The sequence below is a fragment of the Bipolaris sorokiniana genome, assembly GCF_000338995.1.
Source record: "Bipolaris sorokiniana ND90Pr unplaced genomic scaffold COCSAscaffold_16, whole genome shotgun sequence".
Taxonomy (NCBI): domain Eukaryota; kingdom Fungi; phylum Ascomycota; class Dothideomycetes; order Pleosporales; family Pleosporaceae; genus Bipolaris; species Bipolaris sorokiniana.
In genome coordinates, this window is record NW_006911910.1 from 1041260 (window position 1) to 1057078 (window position 15819).

At 46.1% G+C, this 15819-nt stretch overlaps 5 protein-coding genes across 5 annotated transcripts; 2 read left to right on the top strand and 3 right to left on the bottom strand.

The window, feature by feature from the left end:
• Positions 1-484: 484 nt before the first annotated feature.
• On the top strand, positions 485-4426 carry COCSADRAFT_152501 (uncharacterized protein; the record flags this gene model as incomplete). Its single annotated transcript, XM_007706607.1, has 3 exons — positions 485-3520; positions 3671-4100; positions 4191-4426. Exons 1-3 carry the CDS (start codon positions 605-607, stop codon positions 4424-4426), a joined length of 3582 nt encoding a protein of 1193 aa, XP_007704797.1. The 5' UTR covers positions 485-604.
• Positions 4427-6550: 2124 nt separating this feature from the next.
• Positions 6551-7836, bottom strand: COCSADRAFT_164696 (uncharacterized protein; the record flags this gene model as incomplete). Its single annotated transcript, XM_007706608.1, has 2 exons — positions 6551-6563; positions 7697-7836. The coding sequence occupies 2 exons, from the start codon at positions 7834-7836 to the stop codon at positions 6551-6553; spliced, it is 153 nt and encodes a 50-aa protein (XP_007704798.1).
• Positions 7837-9945: 2109 nt separating this feature from the next.
• COCSADRAFT_100597 (uncharacterized protein) lies at positions 9946-10227 on the top strand (the record flags this gene model as incomplete). Its single annotated transcript, XM_007706609.1, has 1 exon — positions 9946-10227. A coding segment is annotated over one exon (282 nt), but the record flags the coding sequence as incomplete, so codon positions are not given.
• Positions 10228-10392: 165 nt separating this feature from the next.
• COCSADRAFT_347589 (uncharacterized protein) lies at positions 10393-10728 on the bottom strand (the record flags this gene model as incomplete). Its single annotated transcript, XM_007706610.1, has 1 exon — positions 10393-10728. A coding segment is annotated over one exon (186 nt), but the record flags the coding sequence as incomplete, so codon positions are not given.
• A 3088-nt stretch (positions 10729-13816) lies between these two features.
• Positions 13817-14984, bottom strand: COCSADRAFT_40996 (uncharacterized protein; the record flags this gene model as incomplete). Its single annotated transcript, XM_007706346.1, has 3 exons — positions 13817-14468; positions 14646-14734; positions 14903-14984. Coding segments are annotated over 3 exons (507 nt in total), but the record flags the coding sequence as incomplete, so codon positions are not given.
• Between the last annotated feature and the right edge of the window lie 835 nt (positions 14985-15819).

Genomic DNA, 15819 nt, shown 5'->3' on the forward strand with positions numbered 1-15819 from the left:
GAGCGCCCGCTGTGCCGCCATACAGTGTACACCACGTCTTCTTTTTTATTTTTGCATGCGGGGCTCACTCGCCAGCCATGTTTGTATACAAGCGCGTAATGAGGTTGCTTCTGGGGCGGATTGGCGAAAAAGTGACGCAGGGGGTACTTTGTGGCGGGAGTTGTCGACGTCCCATTCGCGACGGGCGCGAGTCGTGCGCTATCGAACAGCGCTGGCAGCGACGCCGCTTTCGGCCAGCGACTAGAGCGCGATTAGCTTGAAGCACAAAAAGTGAGTTGGGATTGGTAAGTCGGTCGCACCGCTTACTGGTGGGCAGCCTGGTCGGGGCACGAGAATGCTCTTGATTCGTGTGTAGCGCCACTCAGTCTGCTGTCCCGATCGGGCGGCCGAGAGGAGACGCCGGTGAAACGTATGTACATGTCAATCTCCCGTCAACTGAGGGTGATTTTTGCTGCGGCTGATGCAAGGTTCCCTTTCTCTGCTTCTGCCACCCCGCTTCTTCCGCTTCCTAGACTTATTGTATGCCCATTCCCCTTCCAATCCCTACCAGCTCCTCCTCCTCCCACTGGTCCACTCCTTAGACCCCCTATGTCTACTCGAAAACATGTCGACTAATTCACGCAGTACCGGTGTCTACTCGGGCGAGTCGAGTGACTCGGAACCTTCAATGTTGCGTCAAATCGACATGGACATTGAGAAGAGCAGCAGGAGCCCGTCTACGCTGAGACGCAAGGGCTCGGCGTTGCAAACATCAGTCGAGGTTTTGAGATGTAGATTTGGAAAGTCTGGAGAGGCACCGGAGAAGCTGGGAGATTTCAGACCATCCAAGGAGTGGACGCCCATTTTTTACTCGGTCTATCATCAGCGTGAGGCTGCCCTCTCGCACTTTCTTCGAGCTGGCGCGTCGCCGGACGACGTCACTAACATTGGACAACCACCACTGTGCATTGCTGTTGCGAACGGATATGTTGAGATTGCAAAGATTCTCCTCGGCGCTGGTGCGGACATCAATGCTACCACCAGAGAGGGAGGGGAGACTGCACTGCACATTGCGGTCAAGAATGGCCGCGTCGATCTTATGGACCTGCTACTATCACATGGACCCAACCTGGAACTCAAGACGCAAACGACGGGCGAAACACCTCTTCATTATGCAGCAGCAAAGTCGGGATCACTGGCAGTAGTCATGAGTTTACTACAGCACGGCGCCAGCTACAACACACTGAACGTCAATGCCCAGACCCCGGCTGAAGCAGCTTTGAAGGCCAACAATATCAACGGAGCCGTCGCCATTATCAACGCAGCAAACACCAAACGCAACGAACTGGCAAAAGAGAAGGAAATGCTACTGAAGCATGTGCAAAAGACACAGGGTCGCTTCTCTATCGGCAACGACCTCATTGCCGACATCTTCGCTGCAGCCTGCGACCCCGAGTCAAACGTGCTTGTGGAAGCCATCAAGAGAAACGACGTGCTGTTGGTGGAGATGTTCTTGGAAAAGGGCTCCGATCCAGACCGCAAGACTGTCCGAGGACTACAACCGATTTTTGTGGCTTTGTCGTGTGCAGGAGCACCAGTCGTCAAGGCAATCCTCAAGCGCAACCCCGATCTTTCGGTCCGTGACGAGAAGGGACTGAGCGTGCTTCAGGCTGCGTTCGAATGTCCATTGACAAAAGAGAAGGACACCATCCAAGCCATCACTGAGGCTTTGATCGAAGAGGGCGCCGATGCCAAGGTTACCTACCCCGATGGAAAGACGCTACTTCATCGCGCCGTGTCGCCGTCCTTCAGTCACATGAAGATTGCACAGATGCTCATCGATGCAGGTGTTGAGGTCAATGCACAGGACAGCGAGGGCAACACTGCGCTTCATGTTGCGACGCACAGCAAGATGTGCATTGACATGCTGCTAAAGAACAAGGCGAACCCCCAACAATTCAACGCCAAAGGACTGACGCCATTGTTGTTCGCTGCAACACAGTGCAAGAAAGATAATGAGCCCGTGCTGGATTCTCTCATCAAGGTGTCCAACTTCCGCAAGACGAATGCACAGGGACAAACGCCTTTGCATCTCGCAGCTGCGAACGGTCTGGACAAGACTGTGCGCTTGCTGTTGAGAGCGCGTGCGGATCCTACAGCTATTGATAACAAAAAGAACACTCCGCTCCTTCTTGCCGTCAAGAACCATCAGTGGTCCATTGCACCGATATTCGTTGCGACACCGAGTGTCAACGCATGGGACAAGAACGGCTTCAGTGCGCTGCATCATGTTGTCGCCAACTGCCCCAAGGCCCCAGCAACCTGGGAACATATTGCCACTACTACTGTAGCCTTCTGTGAACGCGGCGTGAGCAGAAGCATACGCGATCAATCTGGCGCTACGCCGCTCATACTCGCCGTCAAGACGCTTCCGGAGGAGGGTCTCCCCGTCATCGAAGCACTGTTGGCGCAGAAGGCGGGCGCAAAAGCGAGCTGGAACTTTGCCGACCACGAAGACCACAAGAAACGCGATGCGCTATATTACGCCGCGACCATGGGCAAGCCGATATTCGTCGACGCACTGCTCAGGAACGGCGCCACTTTTGAGTTTGAAGACTGGACGCCAAACAAGCACATGCTGCAGTCGTCGGAAGAAGTCAACAAGAAAATTTACAAATCGTTTGCGCAGCAGGAATGGGTCCGTCGTACGGTCGTCCTGCGGCAGCATCCCAAGAGCGCGGAGGATGAGGTATCGTCGTTCATGACGGTGCTGCCAACCCGCGATCTCGAGATTATGATTTCCATGGGTCTAGACGTCAACAACCTGCCCAAGTCGCCGCTTGGAAAATCCCTGCTGTGGGCTATTCTGAGGCATATCTCGCTGCAGCCCCCGTTGGCGCCAGAGTATCTTCTCCAGGTTCTCAGCATGGTGCTGGATGCTGGCGCTGATCCCAATGCGAGCAGCAACAGGCATGCAAAGCGCACGTCCTGGCCTTGTCCTCAACAGGGATTCACGGAGCCTCCCCGTTTGACGATCCATCCTCTTACTTTTGTCCTGGAGGAGTGTCCGGGTATCGATATCGAGGTCGTGAGATTGCTTCTCGCTCGAGATGCGAAACCGGGCCTTGCTTCGGGTTTCTACAAGGGCCGCTTCCCACTGCATTGTGCGGTCAAGGCGCGCCGTGCTGATGTTGTAGAGGAGTTGTTACTGGAGCAGGGCAATGTGGAGTGTATTGATGATACTGGACGAACGCCTTTGTTCTTTGCTGCTGAAGCTGGGGATCTGGAGATTGTGACTACGCTGCTTACTCGAGGTGCCAAGTTGGATGTCCTTGACTCGGAAAAGAATACGCTCTTGCATGCGGCGGCAGTGGGTGGCAGTGACAAAGTTATTGCGTCTCTGCTACGCGCTGGTGCGAAGCTGGGCAATAAGAATGCGAAGGGTCTTACGCCTATGGCTTGTGTGCCAGAAGGTCTTGACGAGAAAGAGAAGGGCAAGATTCAAGATATGCTCAAGGGTGCTGAAAAGAGGGGAATGATAGTCACAGAGGTGACAGTGAAACCAGCTGTAGTGAAGCCGTCTGAAGTGAAGACAGAGAAGACTAAACCCGATGCAAGACAAGAGGAAGAAAAAGCAGTCCGCGAAGCCGAAGCCAAAGCGAAGCAGATCTCAGAACAGCAACTCAAGCAGCGCCTCCAAAAACAACAGCAGGAAGACCAAGAAAAACCCTCAAAGCTCACCAAAGAACCCCCCACCGCCGCTGCCGCCGCCGTCAAACCCCAACCTCAAATCCAACTCCACGCCATGCCCCCCCAAGAAAAACCTCAACCCATCGTAACCACCGACCCCATCCCCTCTCCTCCCCTGCACAAACCCCGATCAACCTCCATATTCCGCAAGTCCTCCCTTTTCTTCACCCGCCACAAATCCGCCATCTTCTCCTCTGAGTCCGACTCCAGCGCCGCATCTGCACCAAAACAAAAACACACAACCCTCCTGAGCCTGCGCATCAGCGCCCCCTTCAAACAACGCAACTCCGTCGCCGGCATGAGCACAATCCCCCAATCCCCCAGTACACCCAACATACTCAGGAGTCCAGATTTTTTCACAAAGGACTTTGGTAGCTTGTCTGCTTCCGCTTCCGCTGCTGCTGCTGCTGCTGCTGCTGCTGCTAACACGCACCAACGCTCGTCATCGCCATCGCAGCCAGAGCGTCCGGCTGTCCCGGTTTCTTCGTCGGCAATTCAAACGCGGCTTTTGTCGCCTCGTGCGGATAGTGGACTAGGCCAGCGCAAGTCCACGGGGAAAGACTCGATTCTCGACTTGCAGCTTGTGAATGAGAAGTTGAAGAGGGAGAGTAGGATTGGTGTGGATAAGGGAGAGAAGGCGGATGCAAGTGAGTTTAGTGATTGGTTGAAGATGAGTGATATGTTGGAGAATCTGTAAACACGCGGTTTTTTTTATGGGGGGTTTTTTTTGGGTGCATGTTGATGTAGTAAGGAGGGAGTATATAACGCTCATTGATTTTTTTTTCGTTTGTTTGTTTGTTTGTTAGCATGAATCGTTTGGATGGGCGTTGCGCATATAACTGTGTCAAGGGGTTTCGACATCTTTCTTTTCTTTGTTTCTTTACGCGTTGGCATATGAGATTCGGATGTTGTATATATTGATACCCACGCTATATGTGGATGGAACTTTGGATGATGAAAGAAGAGGGGAGTGTAGTACGTAGCCTTTTCTTGCTTGTTTCCCTTCTTCCCTTGAGTCCTTAGACGGCGCTGGCTGTACGGGTCGATTTTTTTTTAAAGAAGTAATAGTGAAGTGTAATTGGATTGTTATTTGATGCAATATGGACATGAGTCATTGTGTGAAATCTGCCTTAGCAACATCGTTTCTTGTTTTCTTAACTACCAATCAAAACCTATTTTGGAAGAAGTTATAACATCCCCCCTGTGTCACGCAAATCCCCCCGTGCCGCAAAGAACCTGCGATTTTAGTATCTTAGAACTCACGCTATCGCTAATATTGCACTGAGATAATGATACACTTATTCTTAAGGCTATGCTCTACAAACTTAGGAGGGCGGTTGCTAATATTATACCGTGTTTAGTCCTGTCGTCGCCCATTCTATATCGACTAGTTAAGGGTTTATTGGCTTCACACCCCTGTTATAGCACGATATATTTAAGGTTTCTATATACTAGAGCGGTTAAATAATAAAACTATTATAGAAGAAGATATCTTTACATTTATTTAATATCTCGTCTTTGAATAAGTTATATTCCGGATTTATCCGAGTTCTGTATGTGATTCTATTCTGTTAGCTTATAACTTTGGCGGGCTTACGTGATAGTATATTAGTTTATGCTAGGTCGGATTAGGCTAAAATATGGCGTTTAGTTCTTAAAGCATCTATCTGATCACGTGCTGATCTATTTCTAGCATTAGAGTGAGGTCCTTTATCTTCTAGGCGGCGTAGTAGGGAGGGTAGGTGTCTATCGTGGTGGTTATAACGGTTCGAATACTTACCGAACTAATATCCGAAAGGGATCCGAACATAGGCACGAACTAGGCAAGGTCGGACCTACTAATATAAAATCCCACCCGTTCCTCATAGTAGCTTAATAGATTTTTAATATCTTTTTGTATAAGGCCTATAGGTGTCTATTCGAATTAAGGCTCGTTTAACGTCCTACGCACTCTTATATGCCTCTAAGTAACGCTACTACTAATACTAGCCTAACTAGTCTTGCCTGCACTATTATAAGTATAGTTATATAGCTTCTATTATATGTTAAGAGTAGAATCTTAAGTAGAAGTAATATAAGACTTCTAGTTTTAAGGCTCTTAAGGGTTAGTTTTCACGGATAAAGTAATAGAGTGATATGAATAGTGTCTCTATAAGTAACGCTTATATTATACTTATACTTATAACTTAAGTAGAATATATCAAGCTATAAAGGTTCAATTCCTATTACTATATACTAAGGAGTGTAGCTTACTCATTGCTAAGCACTGTATTACTTAATACTAAGCACTACTAACTAATTAGCTATTCTACTCACTACTAAGCGCTTACTCACTAAGAAGCAGTCACGTAACTATAGCACGGTTAGAAGAATTACGGTAAGGTATTTTATATTAGATTCTCTAAACTGCTAATAGTCGCTGCGCGTAATTACTTCTATAGTCGCTCCTCTTAAAGTCGTAATACTAATAAGCTTTAGTCTTAGTCTACTAAAGGAGGATATAATGTTATAAGAGGATATAAGTTAGAATAAAGCGTAGTAGGTCTAGAGACTAAAGCTCGCGCTCTACGTAGCGGGTGAGCCTAGTATTACTTATAGAACGCCGCTATTGCGAGCGCATACGACGGTATAAAGGTACTACGCGTTTTAGTAGCATAGCTATTACGTAGTTAAACAACTAATAGCCTCTTATATAACTACTATAATCGTTAAGGCCGTAGAGACGTTGTAACGGCCGTAAGAAGTTTATAAGAGATAAAGACTAGTAGAGCTGCGTATCTAGAAAATATCGCCTTTAGTATAACCCTTTAGCTAGTGCGGCTTAGCCGTCCTCCCTGTATATATTAGCATCATTAACGCTGAGCTATGCTTACTCTCCTTTTAATATAGTTACATATTACACGTACGCATATACGTAGGACCTTTTTATATACTAAAGTACGTTATATATATATAAATCACTCTCGCGTATTAGTCTCTATTCTACCCTAACATATTTACTCTTATGCCCTTATAGAAAAGTTTCGGATATTCTTAGTTTTAAGAATCTCTACTATCTTAGTTTATCTATAAATACCTACAATAGTAAGCAGAGACTAGCTATCCTTGTCCTCATAGCTCTATTACGCTCTATAATCAAGAAGTAATTTAACCACTTCTATATAACTATAAGCGGCTAGCTAAAAGAGCGGCATACGTTTGCTAACACTTGTTATATTTATATTCACAGCGTTTATCTCTAGAAGAGCACGGACGGTGCCTATGTAACCGCGAGCGGCTGCATACTATAGCGGAGTTACTCTTCTAGTGTCTTGTTTATCTAGAGAAACACCTTATTAAATAAATTTAAGGATAGCCTCTCTGTCTCCTTTCTTCATAGTAGCGCAAAGACCTACAATATTAAACTAAGTTTTTTTTCACGATACTAGTCTTAGCCTAGTAATTAAAAAGACAAAGAGTGTCTTTTTAACCGCTGGCCGCTGCCGACTGAATCATAGCATCCATTATGTCGATAGCTGCTATTTAATGCAGGTATTTAATAACTCTCCCACCGTCTTCGTTCCCTGCAGCTGTAATAACCACTTCTTGCGTAATCTAGACCTCGTCTCCGCGCTTATCAAGAAGCAGTGCTATAATGTCCTTACTATTACAGTAGTTCTATGCAGCTGCGACGACCACTTCTTACGTGATCTAGACCTCGTTTCTACGCTTATTAAGGAGCAGTGTTATAACTTTAGTATCTAACCTCTGCGCGATAGAAACTACTATCTCTTACGTGATCTAGACCTCGTCTCCGCGCTTATTAAGAAGCAGTGCTATAACTTTCTTACTACTGTCGTCGTTCTGTACAGCTGCGACGACCACTTCTTGCGTGATCTAGACCTCATCTCTACGCTTATCGAGAAGAAGCGATATAACTTTCTTGCTATTGCCGTAGTTCTATGTAGCTGCGACGACTACTTCTTACGTGATCTGGACCTCGTCTCCACGCTTGTTAAGAAGTAGTGCTATAACTTCCTTGCTACTGTCGTCGTTCTGTGTAGCTGCGACGACCACTTCTTGCGTGATCTGGACCTCATCTCCGTGCTTATTAAGAAGCAGTGTCATAATTTTCGCATTAAACCTCTGCGCGATAGAAACTACTATCTCTTGCGTAATCTAGACCTCGTCTCTACGCTTGTTAAGAAGCAGTACTATAACTTCCTTACTACTATCGTCGTTCTGTGCAGCTGCGACGACCACTTCTTGCGTAATCTAGACCTCGTCTCTACGCTTTTCGAGAAGTAGTGCCATAATGTCCTTACCGTTGCGGTAGTTCCGTGCAGCTGCGACGACCACTTCTTACGTGATCTAGACCTCGTCTCCGTGCTTATTAAGAAGCAGTATTATAATTTTCGCATCAAACCTCTGCGCGATAGAAACTACTATCTCTTATATAATCTAGACCTCGTCTCCGCGCTTATCAAGAAGCAGTGCCATAATATCCTTACCATTACCATAGTTCCGTACAGCTGCGACAACCACTTCTTACGTAATCTAGACCTTATCTCCGCGCTTGTCGAGAAGAAGCGACATAACGTCCTTACCATTACGGTAGTTCTGTACAGCTACAACAACCACTTCTTACATAATTTCTAAACGAGGCTAGTCTATTATTAGCAATTTTACTAAGCTTATATAGCTTCCGTTCCTCGTTACAACGTGTAGAGAGCTCCAGTTGTTCCGGTTCAAAGAATCCATCACTCCCACTAAACCTTCTACTTCATCTCCTATCAATTCCCTAAAATCAAAAGCGCACGATACGAATACACCAATACATATTTCTAAGTCTACCCTCAGGAATATATCCTCTAATTGTGTTTTTACATCCCAGTATCTATACCCTGCTAAATACTTTTATAGCCGCTTATTCTATAGGGCGATAGTAGAGTCTAAGCCGCCAAAACCTAATAACATATATTCTAACATTTTTTTTAGTTTTCCAGAGCGCCTTTACTCTTCCACTAATTTACAATACTTAGGCCAGTAAATATCCACATATATACATATCTATTTAAAGGCCGCAGGTAAAGCATTCGCAGAGCAGCCCAGCTAAAGCAGTAATTTCTTAGTAGTAACGTTAGAGCTAGCGGATAGTACAGTCTATAGACACGTCTCTGCTACTAGAGCGTTTGTCGTTATACTACCATATTCAGGTCTCTACTCTAGGTATTCTTAGATAGAGAGATATATAAAACGAAACGTATCTAGCTACGAATCGAAGATAATAAAATTATTATAAATCTTTAGCACGAGATCCTTTAATAGTACCTTTATACTACTTCCTAACTCTAAATCTATTAAAACTACATATAGGAGTTCTTTAGTTCTTAACATTTTCCGAGCGCATAAAAGCTAGCAAAGGGTATTCTTAAATACTACTACCTGTTATGGGCGGAGAGGCCTAGCGAACGAGTATGCTTCTACCTATCGTACAGAAGCTAAAAGATAAGAAAAAGAGAAGATAACTAAGTACAGACTTCTCTTATACCTGCTCGCTTCTGATCACGTGTCCGTACAGAAGGTATATCACGTGGTCGAAGATCACGTGATCCTCTTCAGTAGAGATCACGGGCGCAGCCCTTTACAATACTCCCCTCCTCCACTCGTACGGACATGTTTGCGTTTGTTTGTTTTCCTAGGAGCACGCGGCTGCCTAACTTGCGGTGGAGCAGCGGCGTTTGTTTGCTCTAGTGAAGGAGGATTTCCACGAGAGTAAACGCTCCCTCCGTACGATATATAGAGCTGCCGTCTCTCTCCTTCAGCTTTTTCTTCCTTTGTGTTAAATCAATTTGACTCCACTACTACACAGATTTCTTCTTTTCTTTCTAACCACACTCGTACGATGCCGCCGAAAGCGCAACCACCCCCTCGCGGTATTTGGGCCAACGCAAATACTAATAGTTTATAGTTTTACACTAACGGTGGCCCTAATAATACTATTAACAACGTGGCTAACTAAATCTTCAACGCTGCCTACTAGGCTCTAACTCGTACGACGCTAGGCGCTGTACTGCTAACTTTTAATATGCTAGACGCTGTCAACCTAAATAAGTATCGTATCTAGTTTATCTTTGATTAGCGCGTCGTAGATAAGCTGCGCCGTATTTACGCGGTTGCCTCTATACGTAATACTTTTCTAACTTCTTATACGGCTAGTGTTAACTTACGTAGGAGGACATTCGCTGTGTTTTTAACTACTTCTATCGCCCTCGCGGCAACAGTCCGTACGATGCTGTCTTCGGTCCGGGCCCTCGCGACTACTCGCCTATAATCGCACGTACGACTATCACTGCTCGGCAGATTCTTACTAGCCGTCCATCCTACCTCAAGGCCTTTATTGTGCATAGCCGCGGCGCTCTTAACGCGGCTTTTTATACGAACAATTGCGCCGCTGTTCTGCGAGGCGAGAAGGAGTTTACCGCATTCGCTAGCTGCGTGTCCATCGCCGATAAGTGAGGTAAAGCCTACTCTAACTGCGTCTAGCAAGACTATAGAGCTCGTTACAGTGTCACTCAGCAGGCAGTCTCTCGTATAGGAGGTGGGCGCAAGAGGCTCTCTAATGGTTCTAGCAGTGGCAACTAGCGTAGTCGTCCGGCTGCGGGTGGTGCCGAGAACCCCCTACTCGTAGAGTAGGTAGGCCTACCTTCGCCAGTTTCTTCTAAGTCGTCCGTTAGGTTATCGTCCAGGTTAGGTGTGGGACAACCATGACTATAGGGCCGTAGTGTTAGCGAGATAGGCGGCGGGCTCCCATGTGGGCTCGTCGTAGCCCACCTAATAAACAAGGTATTCTATTTGCCTGCGCCTTATTCTCTCGTCCGTAATGTCTCGTACTGTCCACTCTAAGTGTTCCTCATTATTTTCATTATCTTGTACGACTGTAGTAGTTAGGTTGGTATCGTCCGTCTGCTGCGATAGGAATAGGTCGTTAGCCGCCGGACGGAGCTTATCTACATAGTAAGTCTTTGTTTCCTATAGTACGGCTAATTCCACCCAGTAAGGGTCTCGTACGCGAGCAACCTGGAACTTAGCGCTTTTCTAATTAAGTTTCTTACTACTTCTAGCCGTACGTACATCGCGTAAGTCTAGCCATACCTAGTCTCCTACGCGGTAGGTGGGCGCTAGTCTGCGGGACTTATTAGCTTATCGTTCTTATTCTTATTAGGCGTAGGTCATGGCAGATATAGCCCAGTTAGTAGCATTACTAATCGTCCGGACAATCTCCTTTACAGCTTCTCCTACTTCGTCGGCTTACGTGACCGTTTAGGGCTAGGGGAAAGGAGTGTTATAGTAACTATAGTGTAGGAAGAAAGGTAAAACTCCTATTATCATATTCGTACGGGAGTTGAGTATAAGTTCTAAAAGGGGGCAGAGTTATGCCTAGTTATCTTAATCGTAGTTGCAGAAGATCTGTACGACTGCTTCTATATCGCTATTAGCGCGCTCTATTATTCCGTCCGTCTATAGGTAATAGGCTGTTAAGAGATTTCTCTAGATACTAAGTAGCTGGCAGACCTGTTTCCAAAGAGAGCTGGCGAATTAGAGGCCGCGGTCGGACGTGATAGACTATAGAAGGCTATGATGCCGGTAGACTTCCCGTACGAAGGCCCAAGCAACGTCTATTGTCTCGATCTTATCTATAGGGATTAGCACGATACCTTTGCCTAGTCTGTCCTTCACTACCATAAGATTGGTTTTCCCTTAAGAGCTAGGTAAACCCGTGATAAAGTCGACTGTTAGATGTTACCACGTACGACTAGGAACGGGTAATGGTTTTAAGTACCCATATTTCCCGTCCCTCTAGGGGGTGCTTTTCTGGTATAGCTCGCAATTCCGTACGTAACGGCGTACATCAGTGCTCATGTTTGGCTAATACCATTCTCTTACAATAATTCTATATGTTTCCTCTCGTCCAGAGTGTCCTGTTAGCAGAGACAGGTGCGCAGTTTGGATTACTCCTGTCCGAAGTGGTTCACATTCAGGTACCCATACTCTATTACGCTAGCACAACTTATCTTCAGCGTTAATCGTACAGTCGCCTAAAGAGATAGCAATCTTACGAGAGCTAGGGAGAGATCGTTTTCCTTCCCACACAGCCGCTCTTATTTCTTAGTATAGGGAATCTTCTTGTGCGGCGCTATCCCAATAATCTCGTACGAGCGTAGGAAAATGTGGTGGTCACGGCAGTGTAGTCGACACTAGGGGAGAGATATCTTCTTAAGTGTCGGTAGTGTCTCGTACAGGCATAACCGCAATACTTTCCTAGGTCTGGGCTAGCACTAGCATAATGAATTCTCTTGATGCTAAATGCTCATCTAGGTCGTCCTTCTGCATATCTTGGTCTCGCCTAGATAAGGCGTCCGCCCGTACGTTCTCCTTGCTAGGGCGGTAGCGGAGTTTTATATTTAGAAAGCGGGCTAGTTCTAAGTTCCATCGTACGTGGCGTTCGGAGAGCTTTTGCTTATAGGTGAAGTATTCTAGGTTCTTATAATCTATAACTACTTCGAATTCTCGTACGCCTCGTAGTTCAGCGTCCCACTCTTTTAAGCAGCAGATCACCGCTAGTAGCTCTTTGTCGTGGATTGGGTAGTTCGCTTTATGAACTAGTAGCTTTCAGGAGAAGTAAGCTATCGTACGTAGAGTACCTTTGTCGTCTTCTTGCAGAAGTACAGCACCTATTGCTCGTCTAGATAAGTCACACTCTACTACTGTCCGCCTGTCTGAGTCGAAGGCAGCTAACACTTCATCGGAGAGGAAAGCTTCCTTAAGGGCGGCAAAGCTCAGCTCTTGGTCTCGGCCCTATTTAAATTTAGCGTCTTTTCTTGTTAACCGTACGAGAAGTTCTACCAGTCTTGAGAAGTTAGAGATAAATCTACGGTAGAAATTGGCGAACCTAAGGAACCCTCTCACGCCTCGTACGGTAGCTGGAGCTTCCTATTCTTGAATAGCTCTTGTCTTCTCCGTGTCCATTAAGACGCCCTTCCCTGCTTTAAGAATAAATCCTAAGTATTTCGTACGTTGGACGTTAAACTTACACTTCTTAAGTTCAAGCTGTAGTCCTGCAGCTTACAGACGCTCGATTACTTACTGTACGTGGTCGTAATGTTAGGATATTAAGCTATCCGTGTAGATTAGAATATCGTCTAAGTAGGCGGAAGCGAAATCGTCTAGAAACTCGCGCAGCGTCTAGTTGATATAGCGCTGGAATGTGCTAGGAGCGTTAGTAAGCCCAAAAGAAGTAACTAGCCACTCGTACGACCCAAACTAGATACGGAAAGTAGTTATCCATTCTTAGCCCTTAGTAATCCGAATTTTGTGAAAGGCGGCTGTAACATTAAGCTTTATATACTACTTTGCTCGTCCGACTTAATTTAGCGTCTCCCGTATAAGAGGCAGCGGATAACAGTCCTTACAAGTTAGCGCATTTAGGGCGCGGTAGTCTATGCAGAATCTTAGTCCTCCTCTAGGTTTCCGTACGAAGAGGACTGGTGACGCGGCGGAGGAGTTACTTACGCAGATGAACCCTTTCTTAAGTAACTCGTACAGTGTCTTGCGTAGTACTAGTAGTTTATCTCTAGACATATTATAGAGAGGTCCGTACGGGACTTCTAGCAGCTTCCCGTCGTCCTTAGGAATCAGTTCGATCTTGTAGTCAACGTCTGGGCCTCGTAGAGGCGGGAGCTCGTCTCCTTTCTTTAGGGTAAATAGAGAGGCGTACGGTCGTAAGTATAAAGAAAGCAACTTAGTTACTTCTGCTATAGTTAGCTATATCTTTAGGCGGAGAGCTTTCTCAATGTCCTGAAGACTGGCAGCGAAGACTTGCAGAGCTGGCTATTTTCGGCTTCGTCGTACGTGGGCCTAAAAGACGGCTGCTGAGATTGCGGCGAAGTTCTATAGTGGTTTAGTTCTCTCTATGCTAGGCACAGAGAGATCGTAACGTAGAAAAAGAAGTATTCGTCCGGCCGCATCAATAACACCTCCTACATCTTCAAGCCAGGTTTTCCCTAAGATGATATCATACTCGTACGTAGACGTGGTGATAAAAGCGGCTGCTTTTCGCTTAATCCCTCCAACGTCTATAGTAAATTGAGTAATGGCTCCTACGGTGCTCTTCTGGTTATTAACACCTTTAATCTCCCTAGTAGAGATAGATACGCGCGGCAGGTCAAGTTCTCGTACGAGTCTTTCACATACTATCGCATAAGTACAGCACCCATTATCAATCATAGTAGTAGCGTTTTTCAAAAGATTAACGATTACGTCTATGGACATTGGCTGAGTAGGCTTTAGTTAGTAAAGTAGCTCTTGGACAGGTCGTACGACCTGCTTAACCTGCTTTGGCTGCCCTAGTCGGCGTTTTTGGACTAGGGCTCCTCTTTTCCCTCGTCCGAGCTCTCGTCTTCTAAGGTAGCAGCTAGGACTTTTGTTACGGTCTCTAGCTTGCGCGTGCGTTTTGGGACTGCTGCTTTACACTGTCGTACGAGGTGGCCGTGGATGCCATAGCGTAGGCAGCTGCCCTCCTCCTTACGTTGAGCAATTTGGTTTTGTGTACCCCAGTACTCATTCCTCGTACGGGGACGCATGGCGCCTATATTAGGCGTCCAGTCCATTTCGTCCACGGCAGCTAGGGTAGACGTAGGAAGAGAGGTCGAGTAAGAGGGCGCGTTAGACGAGAGTTGGTTAATTACCTTAAGATTCTCCTAAGTGTTCCTAAGTTGATGAACAAAGGCGTCGTACGTCTCGTTTAAAGGAGGCTGGTACCTAGCTTAGTAGCGTAGTAGCTTCCTATTGAGAGAATTCTTGAGATAGTCAATTTTCAGCGCGTCGTCATCTTGTCCAAAACTAGCTTTGTTGAACTTTAGATTGAAAGCTCGTACGTAGAAAAGAAACTCGCCTTTTCCTTGCTTAGTCGTACGGAGATACTGTAGAGCTTTTTGCTTAATTAAAGGGTCTTCGAAGAACGCGTCTAGTTGCTCCTAAAGCTTGCTTAAGCTGGGTGATAGATTTCTGCTCGTGAAGTCTTGTACGTAAGCCTATAATGCTGAAAAGGCTAGTCCTCCCATACGGGAGATTACATAGTAAGCTTAGTAGAACTCCGTAGGGTAAGCTAGATAATCCGCCGATAGTTTCGTACGGATCTGCATCTTCCACTGCGTGTATTCTTCGTGTGAGCCTTTCTCGAAGATTCTAATATCAGGGAGTCTAGCTTTTCTAAACTCTTATACGGGCGTAGGCGTAGCTAGAGGCTAGCTAGGAGGTTACTAACTTTCCATACTCGGCGTGAGATTAGGAGTCTGTACGTTAGGGGTAGCTTGCCCCTATGCCGTACGGAGGAAAAGGGCTTTCATCTCTTAGAGTTCTTCTCGTACGCCTTCAGCGTCCTTAAGTCTTATAGCTATTTAGTCTAGGTTTCGTCGGAGTAGATTATTCGTTGCATTAAGTTGGCTCTAGCTTTCTGCGAGCTCCTCGTATGTCGGAGGCCTTAGCGGGGCGTTACTAGGTTCTAGGTTTGGTATAGGCTTATGTAGCCCCATCGTTATATCTTATTCGTTTTGCATTCTCAATTCTCTCTCGCTCCGTACGAGAGAAAAGAGTAAGAAGGGTTAAAGTAATCTTTTAGCTTATGTTATGGGCGGAGAGGCCTAGCGAACGAGTATGCTTCTACCTATCGTACAGAAGCTAAAAGATAAGAAAAAGAGAAGATAACTAAGTACAGACTTCTCTTATACCTGCTCGCTTCTGATCACGTGTCCGTACAGAAGGTATATCACGTGGTCGAAGATCACGTGATCCTCTTCAGTAGAGATCACGGGCGCAGCCCTTTACACTACCTAGACTCAACCTAGCTTCGTAGAAAGCAACTCGTAAAGTTCGTTATAGAGAGTATTTAAGTTAGGCGGAAGTCGACCAAGGCTGCTCTTAATATTATTATCTAGCTTAAACGAGCAGAGGTACTGCAGCTATATGCTTACCCAACGAAACCTACATATTAGGGTTAGTATTATCACTCTAACCATATTCTTTAACGTATATTCTAACAGCACCCTTCAA